The 17,451-nt window shown below is 41.5% G+C and overlaps 1 protein-coding gene across 1 annotated transcript in view; it reads right to left on the reverse strand.

Annotated features, from left to right (window-relative positions):
- Window positions 1–1,958: 1,958 nt before the first annotated feature.
- bcl11ba (BCL11 transcription factor B a) overlaps window positions 1,959–17,451 on the reverse strand; it is a 36,028-nt gene continuing 20,535 nt past the window's right edge. Inside the window, exon 3 of the mRNA XM_085441409.1 lies at window positions 1,959–7,312. Coding sequence (XP_085297535.1) covers window positions 5,313–7,312 — 2,000 coding nt within the window. The 3' untranslated portion in view covers window positions 1,959–5,312. The remainder of the gene's footprint in view (window positions 7,313–17,451) is intronic.

Raw genomic sequence — 17,451 nt, forward strand, 5'->3', positions numbered from 1 at the left:
GGGAAAAGCCTTAATTACCCATTTGCCTTGAAACTCAAGCCAAATCACAACTCGCTTGGGTCTGTCCAACGCCGCATTCCTACCTCCCTCGGTCTAATTGTGGGTCTGGATTTCTTTTTCACCCTCTTCTCTGCTGTGGAATTGGAAAGAAGAAATTAAATCAAAATAAGAGGGAAAATGTAAAAATTTTGAAGCAGGTGATGAGAGAATTAATGACCTCATTTTAGGGACTGATTTTCCCCGTGTGTTGCCTTTCTAAGAAGACGGAGAGGCTGATGCACACATGTATTATCTTAGCAGCTATCGTGTAGATTTTTGTATTTTCATTGTAAACGCTGCCACTCACAGTCGCAGGAGTGCAGGGCTTTGAGAGACGGAAACAACAAAACGATCTCCTCTTGTCTGGTTTGCGCTTCTTTTATTAGAAAAACAACACTTCCTCTGTGTCTTTGAATGCAATTTAATTACTCTGACTTGTCATTTGTTCACTGTCATATCTGAAACATATTGAGCCTCTGTGATTGATTACAGGGTTCAACATTTTAAGAGGTAGCAGTGCCACCTCTTGTGTGGCAGCAAGAGAAAATATGGTTATTGTCAAATTCGATGAATAAACTGGATGTTATATTTTCACTGAAGGTGTACTTGTAGTAATTAAAATGGGGATTGAAGTATGCTCCCACGTTCAGTGATTCTGTTTATATTATCATATTATCAATAAGGTATATGTTTTGTCCACTTTCTTGATAAATAAATGTAGTGCTTAAAATGTTGTATGTATGTATAGTTTATCTGTGAAGGCCTGTGTGTACTGTTTCCACTGTAGTTTTAACTACAGATGCAAAAAATTACACTTGACAACAAAACTAGACAAAATCACAATATACGATTTTTACTTATTGATTATCTTGGTCCAAAAAAATAAATCAGAGCGCCTCTGCTTTCAGTTGGTGTGTGTGTGTGTGTGTGTGTGTGTGTGTGTGTGTGTGTGTTTTGTCAAATTAAACTGAAAAGAGACTGAAATGAGATGAGAGTCTATAACTGTACAGTTATTTATGATATCATCATTTTTCATTATTTACATAATTTTCAGTTCATTTTTAAATACGTTATTATTCATTTAAAATACTATTTTATATGCTGTGTTCGTCCAGTGTAATCATGTCGACAGAGTAATAAAGTACATTGTTTAACACTTGATTAAATTAGGTAAAATATTAAAGTTATTTATGAGTTGCACTGACATTATTTTTTATCATGTTGTATAATTACATTTTAAATATTCAATAATGACTCCGTGTGGAAAATAGCAAACAAACAAACTTTGATGAGTTGACTGGTTTCAGTGGTCTTGATTAAAAAAGCAGAAGCAGACAGAGGAAGTCTGAAAGTCACGTTTACTGTAATCAGCCAATGGCATCCACAGGCCGGACCTCAGCGATGTAACAGCAGCCTTTGAGTTTGTGTATTTAAATAAAGGAACTTTGAAAACAGCATTACAACCCTACTCCAAATAAGCCCCTCCCCTCTGCTTTCAAACATTATTACATACCAACAGTGACAGCGTCTCACTTCATTCTGCGTTGTATTTTCAGAACTATATTTATCAGTGTGTTTCAGCACAAACATGTGGAAAGCTGCCAGTATGGCATTTTTGATTGATTGTGAATACAGGAAATGTGTGCTATCACATCCAAGCGTTTGCTTTAGCGCTGTGCTCGCTGGCTGTGTTCCTGGGATTGTGGTTTCTGTGGTCCACTGCTGCAGTGCTAATTGTGCGTAGTTGTAATTTACACTCAATGTTTTCAGAGCTTTAGTAAATTAGTTAAGAATGCATGAGAGGCTGATGACTTCATTGTGTTGTTCTGTTGGTGTTTTTGTTATTTGTTTGACTTTTTCCTGTGGTCACTTTGTGTTTAACCAGCTCAAAGAACAAACTGAGACAAACAACCAAAGGATAAAGAAACGTAACAGCTTGTATTTGTGCTCTGTTCTCATGCCGAGAAATATCAACGTGGGAGGCGTGTGCCTGAAAACTGACATGGAGGTCACAAAGGTCAAACAGAACAGCCACGTCCACCCTCTTCCCCAAAACACAGGGAATTCACTGCCAGTGCCAGTTAGAAATCACAAAAAGTCAAAGAAAATGAAAAACAGCGTCATCATAAAAAACTATGTACAACCAATGGAGCAGTAAACAAAACATCAGTGTGTGTTTTTGTCGCAAAAAGGCTGCTTAACAACCTTTATTTGATCCCATTCTGTACAACATGATTCATTACAACAGTACAAATTCATCAGGTTCTGTTTGTCCCACACAGCGAGAGGAGAAACAGGCTGTGACAGCCCGTCGTTGGATTGGGATGTGTCATTAAACGAACCGGCCCCTCTGCATCCCCATATAAGATCAACACATCTTGAGGTACTCACAGTACCCTATTCACAAAGGATGCACATAGTCTACAAGGTTTTTTTTTTTCAGTTTGTTTTTTTAAAAGACAAGCTCCGTAGGAATGACAGCAAGTGCCTACACATGTATTTCAAACCATCCATGAAGAATACTCCGTTCCAGAAGAAGAAAAATAGATACAAGTCAGGATTCTCAGTGTGTTTTTTCCTGAAAAAAATGGGACCCACCCTCCACCCTCACCACCCTACTGTCAAATCCAAGTGTGTTACAGCTCAGTATTTTTTTAATTCATTTATTTTATAATTTTTTAATTTAATTACACCCAAGGCAGAATAAAAGTTACTAAAATTGAAGACTTTTACAATTACAGTGACAAAAACAGTTTAAGAGACCCACAATTTAAACTGGACTGTAACGTAAAAAGAATTAAAAAAACAACCTTTTTATAGTCTTGTAAAATGCCCAGGCATTCTCCAATATTACAAATACTGGTATACTTTTACAGTAAACAACAAAAATGTAATATATATTCATATATATTTATATACTAAAACCCCATCACCAAAAGAAAAAAGAACACAAGAAAGGAAAAACAATGTACACGTTGCCACTTTGGCATTCAGAGAAAGTTTCAAAGCAAACCTGAAAGAAATGTTTCAAACTCACATACACACACATATTATTTTTACCCTTGTATCAATACTGTAAACTTATTTTAAGACAGAGTGCACTAAATTCTGATCTTCTTAGTTACTGCTTTTCCTGATTTTTGTCCAGTCTCTTCCCTAACTCTTTGTGTGGCTTTTTGTCCTCTTCTTGACTTTTCTGTTGAGGGACAGACTCGTTTCATATAACTCTCTATATAGGTTTGTGCCTTTATATGTACATATGAATACATATATACACACACAGACACATTGATGTTGTGCTGGGTACTCGTCATTGTAAACTCAGCATTGTTACGTTTGTATTAATTTAGATTTTTCTGTTTAACGGTCACATTACACAGTAAAGTTGATACGTTTTAGCTTTCGTTTAATTTGTTACTTCATAACAAATGTTGCATTTGTCAAAGATAATAAATAGGAAGGTCATTGGTCAAGGCACACTCATGTCAATTTGAACGGCAGTACAAAAACTGTCCCAAATAAATTATTATTATTCTTAATTTACAGTGCCAACATTGGGAAAGACAAGCCTAGCAACCTTGGGCACTTTAGTACCAGGTGATCCCAAGCTCCAGGCCCTTTAGTACATTTCTGTACGTGTGCGTCTGTTGTTCAGAGCTGCGAGTTCGTACACTGACAAAAGTGCCATTATGAAGGTGAAAAGGGCTTAAAGAAAACTGATTCATGGTTTTTAAAATAACAACAGGACATGAGGCAAACTGATAAATTAATTTTATTATTTCAGCACTCAACTAACAATCAATAATTTAAATTTCTAGAGAGGTGGCTTCATCAATCAAACTGTACAAGCACTAGAATGCAATAAGTCCAAATTTACTACTAAAGCAAGTTCAACAAATTGTCATGTATTTTAGCACAAAATGCATAGGGACCTGGCTATTATTATTATTTTTATTATTTTAGAAATAAAACTTTGAGGTCTTAACATCCACTAGGTTGCCAGTGACCTGTTTAGGCTTCACGTGCACTGTCTCTATGTAATTTTTGCTTATGCAAATCTAAATGTAAATTTCTTAATGACCCTTCCATCACAAGATTGCCATCCATGTGTGCCAAATACATACAGATTCCATACAACGTGGAAGAATTGAACCTAATCATAAGATTAAAGAGGACACTTGTGAGCTGGTGGATGTTAAGGCTAAAACTTTAGCCACGTGAGGGGTAAAACTGTCTCTAACGATTACAACCTATGATGAAATAAATGCTTTGCAAGTTGTTTGCCACGGGGCAACACAGGAGTGAACAGGTAAATAAAGGAAAGTAGTACAGTTTACCCTGAGATGTCCCTGTGTTCTCTCGGTCTCATTGTTCTATTTCTTGCTACGCATACTCGTCATGGCTTCGTGCTCTCTCCTAATAAATAACACAGATCATATGGCTTCATGCAAAAGAGTGCATGGGTGTATGAATGTAGATGAGATGGTATTAACACAAAACAAAGGGAAAGATGTTGTAGCGTTGTCGGAGCTCGGCACTACGTACCAGTCAGCAGCTGCCTTACCTATCATCAGCTTCTTGCGGCTGGTTAGGGTGTTTTCATGAGGAGACGGGTTTACGAACCTTGGGATCCTCTTTCATTTTACATTTATCGTCAAATATGACACTCGGTGCTATATATCCAATTATATTGACATGTTTTACAGTCAGTTCATGCTACAATGCCAAAGGATTGTTGTTCGCGTATCACATAAAATAGACTAATTCTAGCATTCTCAGTTAACACCACTTTCAAATTGAAGATTGATTCAGCTTTTCAAGAAATTACACATTTAGTTTAATATACAATTTCCTACAAGAAGTGGCCAAAAAAAAAGAGAGAAAATGGATTTGTGTCCTCTAAGGAACTCTCAGGATATCACGTGGGTTTAAAAAAAACAGTAATGAAAAGAAAACAATAAAAAAAATTCTAATAAAAATGTACCTGCACATGCCAAAATACAAAATCCAATAAATACAGAAATTATTGCACAGTTAAAGGCTCCATATATTTTATAACTCAACTGACGGATTGTTTAAAAACGAATGCCACATAAGGCAGTTTAGACAGCTTCAGTTGATCTCTGTTTTCACGCTTTTTTTTCTCAGTTGGCAGTTTATTTAATCAAAGACACAATTAAAATTAACCCAAAATTAATATCTTATAAAAAAAGTATCCAGCTACCCCTTTTTGTTATTTTGAAGTCAAAGAGTACGGAAACAGGGAATTAGCTTTAGGCCCTCTCTGTTTGTTCAAGTTTGACCTCACTGGTCATCAAATGTTCTCCATGCCACTTTTTCATATGTTTCTCCAGGGTGCTGTACACGCTGAAGGGCATTTGGCAAATGTCACAGCGATAGACCTCCTTACCAAGCTGGCCATGTGTCTTCATGTGGCGCGTGAGCTTGGAGCTCTGGGCACAGGCATAGTTGCACAGCTCACACTTGTAGGGCCTTTCACCAGTGTGACTACGCCGATGCACCGTCAGGTTGCTACAGTTCTTGAACACCTTACCACAGTACTCGCAGGTGTCGCACCTCCTGCTGTCCTTGGAACTAGGTCGACCTGGACCAGGGCCACCACCTAGATGAGGTGTGCTGCCCCCACTGGCGGTGCCGCTGCGGCCAGACAAACCCCCATCTAGCAAGTCACCTGGAGGGGTTGAGAAGCGCAGGCTGCCATTCTCTGAAGAGTGCTCAGAGGAGGTGGCAAAGGGCGATTGTCTGGAGTCACTGAAGCCTAGAAAAGGGTCTTTGATGAAGTGGCGTGAGGCAGCATAGCCAACCAACCACTGGGAGTACACATTCTCAGAAGGAATGTGGGGTACAGGGGGAATGTCCAAGTCCTTTTCTATCTTGATCCTCTTATTTGATGAGTTGGACAGGGTTGGGCTGGTAATGGGGGTGGGCTTACGGGGGAACAGACCTGAGAAAGAATCACCGGAGCCACAGTTCCGGCCATTAATGGTTGTCCTCTCCTGTTGGTGGTCATCTATTTCCCCAGCCACTGAATCCTCATCTCCAGTATCCCGTTGGCCATCCAGGGCTCTCTTAGAGAAGGGCATCCGTTTACGATTGTCAACTATCAAATTATTGTACTGCTGTATAGAATTGAGCCCCCCACCTTCCACTATCTTCTCAAGGCCAAGGGACGACTTCTCCTCTGACAGAGGTTTAGAACCATTCTCCCTGTTCCGGTAGAACTCAGACTCCATGCTGAAATTTGATTCTGGTCGACTCTCATTCTCAAGCTCCTCTTCCTCTTCCTCCTCTTCTTCCTCCTCGTTGCCTTCCCCCTGGAAATCAGCATCACGGTTTTTCATGCCCTCACCTGGCACGTCACTGGTGCCTGGTTCTGGGGAGCTCGTGGTGGATAAGCCATCATCTGAACGCCCCGTCAGGGATCCAGCCTTGTGCATGTGGGTCTTCATGTGGCGCTTCAGCTTGCTTGCCTGAGAGCAAGCGTGGTCACACAACTGGCACTTGTATGGTTTTTCTCCAGTATGGCTGCGCCGATGTACCACCAAGTTGCTCTGAAACTTGAAGGTTTTACCACAGAACTCACAGGACTTGATCTTGTTCTGCGTCTGGGGAGGGGTGGTGCTGTTTGGGGGCATTGGTGGCAATGGAGGAGTGCTCAGAAATGGCGATTTTGGCCCAGGCTGGAAGGGATTAGGGTTTAGTAGTCGATGCATAGGGTTAGGCCTGTTGGGTGATAATGGTGGTGTGGTGCTGTTAGTGTTCCCTGCTAACTCTCGTAACCGCCTGGAGAAGTCCATAGACTGGGACTCCATGGCCATAGGTGTTAGCCGCATCACCCTTTCAAAGGCACTGGGGTGCTGGGAGATGAGGCCCATTTCCTCTGCACTAAGGCGTTCCAGGCGATGGGGGTCCAGGTGATGGCGGGGAGGTGGAGTGACAAATGGAGGCGTACTGGGGAGACGATTCTCTACAAAGCCTGGAGGAGGTTCACGGAGCAGGGGTGCTGTCATCCTCAGTAGGTGGAAAGGGTTGTTATCCCCTAGAAAGTTGGTGAGGGGGGACTGTGGGATGGAGTCGTTGCCAATGGGTGGAGGCATAGTGAGGCGTGGGGTGAGGGTTGCGCTGGAGGGGCTGGACTCCAGGTAAATGCGAATGCCGTGGGTGTTCTGGGCATGCTGCAGCAGGAACCAGGCGCTGGGAAAGGGTTGCTTACAGGTGGTACATGTATAGCTTGAGGGCTCATCTCTTCCACCTGCAACAGACACAGAAACAATAAATTAAATATGTGAGCACAGATTCTTTTCTGTGAGATAGGCTACATTAATGTGACCTCATTCATGATTTTAATTGATTTTAACAATAACTTTTTAAAAACGTGTCCGCGTTGTGTAAAATTTTCTTGGCTGGAAGGCAGTGAGGTGCTGGAGTGTTTTATATTCTGCTTCGGACTGCTACTAGCTGCAAAGACTATGGGTACTCAGCTTGTCACATAAATTCTAATACTAATCATGTTTTGACAAGTGCATTTCCACAGTCACATTAGATCAGCACACACTCAATCCATGTACCAAGAGGTGCTCCCTTAGTCCAGGGACTCTCTCACTAACAACTGCTATTACAGTGTACTATATGTGGCTGCTGTGTGTTTGATAGATAAACCGTTATGTGTGTAAGCAGGCTAGATGATTTTCTCCAAGGATGACAGAAATAAATTGGCTAAAGTCATATTAGTTAGGACAAGAATACTCATAGACAGAAAAATAAAATCATGTGTTTATCTGAATAAACTAATCTAAATCCTCAGTGTTTTATAACGTGGAGCAGAAAACACTACGTTGTGATTTCCTGTAACACTGAGCAGTCCAAGATTTGTTAAACCCTATTTAGGGCTGAACCTTATGTATTGACTGTGTAGCTGGGCAACAACCAAGAGGCAGCGATAGCTGATGATAACACTTTTTCTTAAAATAATTTTATAATAATCATAGTTAATAAATGGTAAATTGATAAAGTAGGTGAAGTTGTATAATTCATTACTTATATTTATTATAAGTGTTAGCAGAATGACAAATCTGTCAGTCATGCAGCAGAAATTAAGTGAAAAAAATAATGACAGAAAACCACAAAAAAGAAACACACACGTTAAAATCAGCAGATTTTCAGAAGAAACCTTGTTTTTTAATTTTTTAACAGATTTGAGTTTCAAATATTAAAGAACCACTGATGTGCCATATAACTAAATCCAAACAGCAAACCTTACACACCAGTATAAACACACACAGAGATAATGGTAATTATACGCTTGTTCTTGTATTCAGTGAAGTGTTGACCTAGTACACTCATTTCAGATACTGGGCAAAACATATGCTGCTCTAATTGTTGCCCTGTTAGCCTTATTTGTGTGTGTGTGTGTGTGTGTGTGTGTGTGTGTGTGTGTGTGTGTGTGTGTGTGTGTATACATGGCCATGACTCTTTTTGGCAGCCAAAGACACACGCACTAAATCACACAGACGCACACACACATGTATATAAATACTGGTTCTAATGTAGATGTGTTTTTATCAGACGTCACAGAGAAGCTAATATTTTTTCATTTCACATTTCTCCAGTATAAATACAGTTTTCTCTATTTGCCTGTTTAAAAATATATATTTTAGGAATGTATGAAATGTATTATTAGTCTACATTTTTAAAATTTCTGTGAAACACACACAATATTTAATCTTTTTTTTTTATAAAAATCTACAGAAAGAAAATAATGCTTTGTTAGAATTCATCAATTTAATCATTAATTTATTCATTTATATTAAAGAAAAATACTGCTCACCATCTCTTGCTTGCAAAAGATTGTGTGTGTGTGCGTTAAGTGGCTAGAGGTGGAACAGCTGTTTAGCTCCACAGTCCTGTATAGCCTTTTGACTTAATTATAGCAGACCGCACGCACACACACACACAGACACACACACAATAAAAATAACAGCTCCCCGTGTCTCAGCTTTTGTTGGCAAGTTTCTCTCACAGACACACACACAGACACACACACAAGCTGTTTTAGTGCTGAATCTTAAGTGAATCTTAAGACCCTTAACACTCAAAAAAAAACCACCTCCAACCCCACCGTCTCTGTTAGCTTGACCCCCTTCTCTTCTGCTGACAGAAGTCATTGGAATGTGTGTGTGTCTGTGCGTGTGTGTGTGTGCGTGAGCAAACGAAACAGGGAGCGAGTAATAGAGAACGCGCCATTTCACTCTGGCCGCAGTGGAGGGAGCGGGTCATGGTTTTTGCTTGGGGGAAGTGTGTGTGTGTGTGTGTGTGTGTGTGCGCGCGCCCTCCCAGGGGAAAGGAGTCTAACGCAGATGGCAAATAAAGTATGCAGCCTGAGGCGAGAGCACATTATGCTAATTCTAATGTCAGCTGTACTTTAATATACGACTCTATTTAATCACCCCATTATTTCCTATTTCCATATGAAAAAACAGAACGAGCGAGGGAGAGCGAGGGAGCTGCTCATCACTTTATTTGGTAGAATGCAGAGGGCCGTGCTTTATGGAGGGGATGAGAAAACACACTCCCCTCCTCAGCATCTGCACAGATACACTGTGCCTGTGTGTTTGTGTCGAACGCGCACACGCGGCTTGAGTTACGACCCACTGTACGTCTGTTTACAGTAAGTGTGGGCCGCGTGCTTCAGTAAAGGTTATAGTAGTTCATTTTGAGCACCTAGTTTTGTCCTTTATAGAATAGATTATTTTCCATGACAGATAAACTTTAACTTAGCTGAATTATGTTGCCATGTAAAAAAATAACGTTTGCTTACTTTGCTGTTATTTAACTCGACTTTGCTGGTTTTACGTCTCACTGTTCAGTGTCCATCTGCCAAGACAACACTACCTTAATGTGCTCCTGCTGTTCAAATGCCCTCTTCAGCTGCCAGACAAAAGCAAAAACTGTGTGAAAATCCTCTGACTGCTCTCACCGCAGAGATGCGGGGCAACAGCAGCACTGACACATCACAGGACAAAATAGCATCTTTTGTGGCTTAAATAGACTTCCAGATCGAGAGGGTGTGTTTGCTCTGTGATGTGACGAGAACGAGGGATGTTAGTGTTTCCTGTCTGAACTGGCTTTATTTTAGTGATTTGAAATGATTCATGATGAAATAATTACAGCTGCAGTTTGGTATCCAGGCTCCCAGCCTGTCTCTGCAGATATGCTACAAATAAAATTGGGGAGTGATCCCAAATATCCCCCCTGGAAATGATGCGACTCATCGTTCATCAGATTGGACGAGTGATGGTGCAGTTTGAGTCGCCTGCTGAGCTAACTTGCAGCTTTGCTTTATTTGTGATCAGATGTTTAATCACGCGATGTAGGCCAATGTGCCATTTTCTTTCAAAAATGACCAAATGAGGTCAAAAGCAGGAAAGTGTACTATTACATCAGAGCCACTGTTGGCCATTGGCCTTACTGTGCAGTAGTGGCAGCTGCATCAAATATGTGACTTGTTTGTTGAAATAAATGAACAATAAACCTTAATGTAAGTTTTAAAATCGACAGATAACAATAGCTCATATATATGCTCTGGGATCAGTTCATGTTTCGATCACAGGAAACAGAAATAATTATCTTTAAATGTGTAAACCTCAGAGGTGCTGACAAAACTAAGCAACTTAAACTCTCCATTCAAACCCATCCGTCCATAAACTCTAAGACGAAAGACGCTGTGTAGTCTGGCTCTCTGCCTGTGTTTAGTTTGGCTCACACACACACACACCTTCAGTATGTATAATGTCACATTATTAGACACAACCCTACGGACACCAAATATCATCGACCCAGTGTGATGAGCAGTAAGGAAGATGAATTTTAATATGATTTATTTCCTCTCAAACAAATACGCAGCGATCGGGTCGTCTGAACTGGAAGGATTCTCCCAGTTGAAACCAGTGATAATGGTGTCTGGTTTGTGTGTGTCCAGCGGCACATATGCAGCAGCCACGTTTTAAGTAATCTCTCTTCTTCATTTCTCTTCCCGGGTTCACTTTCACACAGTATAAAACTCTCATTACTGTCAGATTCCAATTTTCACTATGATTCAATTTGCCGTAATTACTGTTGCTGCCGCTAATAAAAAAAAGGGAAGAGTGGGAATGTCTAGAAAAGCAAAGGTGCAAAGGTCAACTGGCAGTTAGCAGCATTCATTTTCATCTCAGTGTATTCATCTGGGGCGGCTAATGGCCCAATTTTCTCCTCCTCGGTCCTCAATAAATATCGCTGGAATTACAGGTTAAATAGCCAAATTAAATCACAGCTATTACAGTTGAAGGAGGGAGGAAGAGATGTACAATTAAAGCAGACGCACGGATCAACACAAATGTGTGCGATAAATGCAGTGAGTGTCAGCCGAGGCTGTGAGGATTATTGTGTCCTACAAAGATCCTTTTCCTTTATGGCGACACAGAGTCAGACTCGTCTTTCCAGTGTTTTCTATCCTCTCAAGCTGCAGCTATTCCTTTGCTTTTCTTATATAGAGAAAAATATCAAATGAATTTTACTACAACTGCAGTTAAATGTCAGCAATACCAGCTCCAGTCGCCCCGCAACTTTATAAGATCAAAGTAAAATTCCTGGATCGGAGCAAATTCCCGCTCCACCCACCCCTGCTTCTGCTAAATTATTTTTATCCTCAGTGGGATTACATTTCTATCCCCACCCTCTGATTTTTACACTGCAGCACAAACAATACTCAAATCAGAAATTGACTTTAAATTGAATTTCAAATTGAATTTCCGAGCTCACGAGGGCAGACTCGGAGATCACGTTCTGACTTTGCACTGTGCCGTCAAGCATCGCTGTTTCAATGTATGTAGAAACGCAAAGGATTCAGAGCCTGACAGAAAAGTCCTGGAAACATTCCTTATGAGTCTAAACTGCGCGTTGGATAATCTACATCACTCACAAAATGAGATCTGTAGCTTCTAACTTCAGCTTATTGAGCTGCAGTTATGCACCGAGGCTTCTGTCTCACAGCTCACAGGTAGAAACGTCGCTGAAGGTTCCTGAAGAAATTTTATACACACAGTTTGTTGACTTTGCAAGTGATTGAGCAGCCACGCTCAGTGTGAAAAGAGTTTCCCCATCCTCGACTTAATTCACTGCACCACTCAAAGTTGGAGCCTGTGGGCCACGATGCTGTAAAACACATTTCAGAGCTCAAAGTCCAAAAGATTCTGTCCACAGATTTGCAGATGAGGGTGAAAGAGATGATGTTCTGCAGCAAAGCAGAAACAATCAATGCACGCTGTTTCTTTATTGTTTTATTGTGAAAGACCAAATCTAGCCTTTGATGTTCTTGCAAACTGCACCCTGCATATATGGCTTTATAAGTATTTACACACACTGAGTGACTGAAATAACCCGCGGCAGGTTTCACAAAGGTAGAGTAGACTGGTATGCAGCGTCAGGCCAGTCTTCATTTTGCTCATAGATAAAACTAATGCAAATTAGGCAGCTTTACAAAAATAAAGATAAAGTAATTTTAGGCCTAAAAGTTTCCACTCCACTTCACTTCATGCTAACTCAAACACCTAATGTTATTCGTTGCAATAGCAATTTCTGCAATACTCTAAAAAGAAGAACAAAGAAGGCTGATCTGAGGGGAAAAGCTCCCTTCATAAAGTGTGATTCATCATCTTTAGCTAGTTTACTTAAACCATCATCAGGAAAAAACACCGTTTGTTCCATTATAAAGATATCGTCCTCCCGATGTCTTCTTTGCCATCATGTTTGAACGTTCAACACCTAAACATGGGTTTATTCGAGCCACACGCTGCTCAGCAGCAGAAAATGTGCCATTTCAATAAAGGTCCAGACATTTTGATTTCTCTTAAAAGCTTTCCGTTTACGTGTTAACAGGAACAAAATAACACATCGACCAAATCCAACCACGAACTCTGACCCGACAGTTTAGAACAACCTGGTTGATTTTAACTTCACGAGGTTAAGCAGCCGTTTAACACGTTTGTTTTACCTTTGTGAGGCTTTTCCACACCAAAAAGCACGAAAGCTGTGACGAGTCGGGAGCGCAGGGACTCTGTGTGTACATCTGTGTGTGCATGTTCTCCTCTTGGCCTTTTGTCCCACTTGTAAAAAGTTTCCTGACATTTTTTTGCATACTTAAGCTGCGTTATTATTCTTCCATGGTGCCCCCTGACCTCACACACAGAGCTCTCCTCCTGCACGGCCGATTCACTATCATAGCATGGCAGCAAAGCAAATCAGGCACCGTGTTTGTCCACTCTTACACGTGTGGACACTCTACATACCTCACTGTCACGGTAGAGGACACTTTTTTCTCTAAACAGGTGTTTATTTGGTGTGTGTGTCTCCAGCCAATGGGATCGTTTCAAGTTCATCTGGTGCAGAGTTAAAGTGTTCTGCTAGTTTTCAATGACGTGTGCAGAGTGCAGCTTTTTTACGCCGTCCACCATGTGTCCATAACTACAATCACAACAACACCACAGCAGCAGCTGTAATCAAATCACTTTAGCTAAATGGAAAGTTTAGTGCTTGGTTTGGATTTTGTGCTAATTTCATAATAAGTGATAGCCTTAGTTCATGAACTGGTGATAAAAACGTCATTTTCTTTGGAGACTCTCAGAAACTATTTTCTCAGCTTATTTGTACGAGCTGCTTATAACCAACTGTTTTCAGTAACAACACTTTGGCTACGTCCTCACGTACACGGGTGTTTTTGAAAACTGAGATTTTCCGTTTCCGTTTTTTTTTTTAATCCCGTCCACACGTGCAGTTTTGGAAAAATATCTCCGTCCACATGTAAACGCTAAAAACAAAATGTTGGCCAATCAGAAGCCTGGGAGGGAACGGCTAAACAGGGTTTTGTACCCTCACAAAACCTGAAGTACTTCTGAAAAGTTTGTGTTTTTCTGGAAAAGCAGCTAATTTCGTGTTACTTTTCAAATGTTAATAACAAAAGACAGTATTTGGCTGTCTCAGGAACTTAGGAATAAATCAAATGCATACAGGGTACATACATTAAATTTTTTAAAAATTTAATTTATTTAAAACCGACGTTGTGAGAACGTCTGTGAAGTTCACTCTGACTCCAGTAACTGTGTGTATATGTGTGTAAAAACTGCCGATAGATTAACAGCAACAATATTTTCTCTTCTTCTATTGTAGAAATGAATCTCATGTAAACAATAACACACCTTTGACGTTACGTGAGTAAATCTCTGTTTTCCTCGTCCACACGTAAACGTAAAAACAGAGTTTTTAAAATCGCAGTTTTCAGTGATCGACAACGCCATGTACGTGTGGACGAAAGGCCCAAACGTAAAAGTGACACGTATGTATATTTGAAGAGGCAAACCATGACTTTTACTGTATCACTGTTTCAAAGACTGTACTCAGCTCTCAATAGCTGGGTTGTTTTTCCCAAATACTACATGAGATTACTGCAGTCACTGCTGTCAGTAGCTGGAGGAGCCGTGTTTTGCTTAAAAAGCAACACCTCAAAAGTCCAACCTGACAGTTGGAACAAAGTGCATCGACATCCAGAATCAACATTATTTAGACACTGCTGCTCTCTGTTCCCTCACTCTGTCTCAGCATGTGCTGAACTTTAGCATTACCCCATCTTCTCTGCACGTTATCCAGCCAACAAAGGATTATGGTTGTGCAAGGTGTGCGCACACAAATGTGTATACAAGCCGTGCACTCATGACAAATCAAGGAGGGGGCTTTGACATTCTTGGGATGTTAAAGGAAGGCTTAGCTCATCACAGCCAAATTAGAATGCATTTAGCTCATTAGGGAAGTGGAGCAGCAGTGAGAGAAAGAAGAGGACAAAGACGAGATGCTCCGTCCCTCTCGCCACATGACAAGTGGTCCTGTAGTCAAAATGAGGGGGTGAGATGCAATCCAAAACAAACTGCTGCAGCAAGCTGTGTGTGTGTGTCCCTGTCTCTGTGCCCTGTTAACAAATTAGAGGGATTACCAGAGGAGAGTGCCAGAGCATACCAGCTAATCCCACACACTGGCCCGCACCACTGCACCTGGGGAGCGCGCATGAAGCTGTGTGTGTGTGTGTGAGGAAGAAGCTGTCACCAATAGACTCTACACAAGGCTTCATCCTGCCCAAACACAGCCTCTGAAGCCTGTGGGGGGTGCGCCTAATCCTGGACACACTCATATGCACATGGCATGGAGAAGCACCTGATACCTGTCACTCTTTCAGCGTGTGGACTTTGTGTTTACAGTTGAAAGTAAGCCGGGACCTTACAGGAGCAAGGATGATCTGGCAAGTGGGAGGTGCACTTAGATACGTGGTTAACTGATAGAGTACAGATGTGGCACATAAAAGGTAAATCCACCCCAACTCTCCAGGACAACAGCTGATCCGTCCGTGTCTGTGCTGCTTCTGCTAAACGGAGAAACAAGAACAAACATGTTTGCATTACTTTAAAAAATGCCCAGCGCTCAGGATCGTGGAGAGTCTGGGTTTTGTCTGTGGAGGTGAAGTCATCGACATCTTGTCAGGTGAAGACTTGGTTTGGTTTCTGTAGCCACAATAAAGAAACGCTGCCACGAGCTTGATTCCACTAAGACGGCAGTCCAACACATTTTTGGAACCCCTCGCCATCTCCTCTATGTCTCCCTGTCACCTGTCCCGTCCAAATCCCTCCCCACCCATCCTCCACCTCCTCTTGCACACTGCCAAGTGGGAGTCTCCTGGAACACACAACACACACATATGCTTGCAGCTCCGTCCAAGACTATGATGTAGCGGCGCACCTCCTGTTTGAATAAGACATATTACAGCTTTGCCTGACACCAGCAAGAGAAGAATTTCTCTCTCTGTTGTTCTGGTGCCTTTCTCCCTCATTTCATCACAAACCAGGTTCATGACTTTAACACTGTTCCTCGTGATCAGCTTCACCTTTTCACCCACCACAGCGTGGTAATCTTTAGCAGCTATTTAAACGTCTTCTCCCCTAAAACAGACATATTTGACTTGACCAACTTAATCTGTGGACGCAGAAGCAGAAGTACAATAGGGGGTTAATGGTGGAGGAGTGTAGACTGGGCTTTGAATGTTTTGGTCAGACTCCACTTGTTTATACAGAAACAGCAGTGAGAAGTAGGAGCAGGAAGGAAAGTGGGGCAGGTCGAGAGCAGATCCAGACCAGAAGGGGGTTAGGGGAGGACATGGATGGAGGGATGATGAGACAGGTCTGTGCTGGAGGCCCTTATAAGGGCTACATGACTGGAGAGCTCCTGAAAGGCTGCGTTGTTAACGCTCAAGTATATACCTGCAGGCAGGGGGGGGCCATTATATAATGTAGCAGAGTCATACTGATTCATAGCATGCAGTGATTTCAATTTCATCCACCAAGTGAGCACAGAGCCTTCCAGGATACACTTACACCTGCTGGTGGCATGCTCTGAGTGAAATCTTATAACGGAAAAAAGGCTAAAAGGCCAAAATGCGCGTAAGTGAGCTGAAACATAACAACTTTAGTTTGTGGCTGAGATGCCCCCGAGTGGTGACTGGGTGGATCGTAACAGTTTCACATGTCTGTATTCAAAGCACATGAAAACTAGTTTAACTGCAGCTTAGAAAATCTAACAATCACCACGTGACTTACACAGAACCAGTTACGACAGACAGTAAACTGGTCGGCCATCTGTGAACAGCTGACATGGTGTGACTGGTTGTTACCATCAACACTGGTTAAGTGCTAAAGTACAGCAGCTTGTTAGCTCAAGTGTTTTGTAGGAGGAATGCACGACAGCCAAACATGTATTTTAGTAGTTAGTCTTGTACCAAAGCCAGGCCGCATTTACTTTGTTTTTCGTTGCAGGTTAGCATGAAGAGAAGTTTGAACATCAGCTAACTTACAGAAGGAAAAGGAAACTGAGGAAAACTATCACTCAGTGACAAAGATCATCATTACCTTAGAAACTGAATGATTCCTCCTGCCATTCCCAACGCCCACTGACTTTAGCCCCACGTTAACAAACCTTTCATTCATACTAACTCAGACCCTGTTATTCATCCTTCAGTTGGAAGACGATGTGAATCCTGTAGGTGTATGTCTGCATCTATATGTGAGGTTTGTATCAAAGCCCGAGCAGCTGTTTTCTCTCTTACAGACACTATACAGGACAGAGAATCAGAAAACTGCGTGGTTAGAGTTGGTTGGTGTAAGCCATCCTCATTAGACTGAAGTACGGACCATTTCGTTCAAGGCTGCTGGTTCTGCTCTGCTGCGAGTGTTTTTGTGCATGTGAGGGCTTTATCTTGGTTTTGCTAGCACGATCGCATCAGGACTCACTCGGCACATTTCCCACGCCATTGAAGCTCCT

Source organism: Copadichromis virginalis, linkage group LG19 (assembly GCF_057382275.1).
Source record: "Copadichromis virginalis isolate Kocher_CV1m ecotype Utaka linkage group LG19, C_Virginalis_male_GT1.1, whole genome shotgun sequence".
NCBI classification, from domain to species: Eukaryota; Metazoa; Chordata; class Actinopteri; order Cichliformes; family Cichlidae; genus Copadichromis; species Copadichromis virginalis.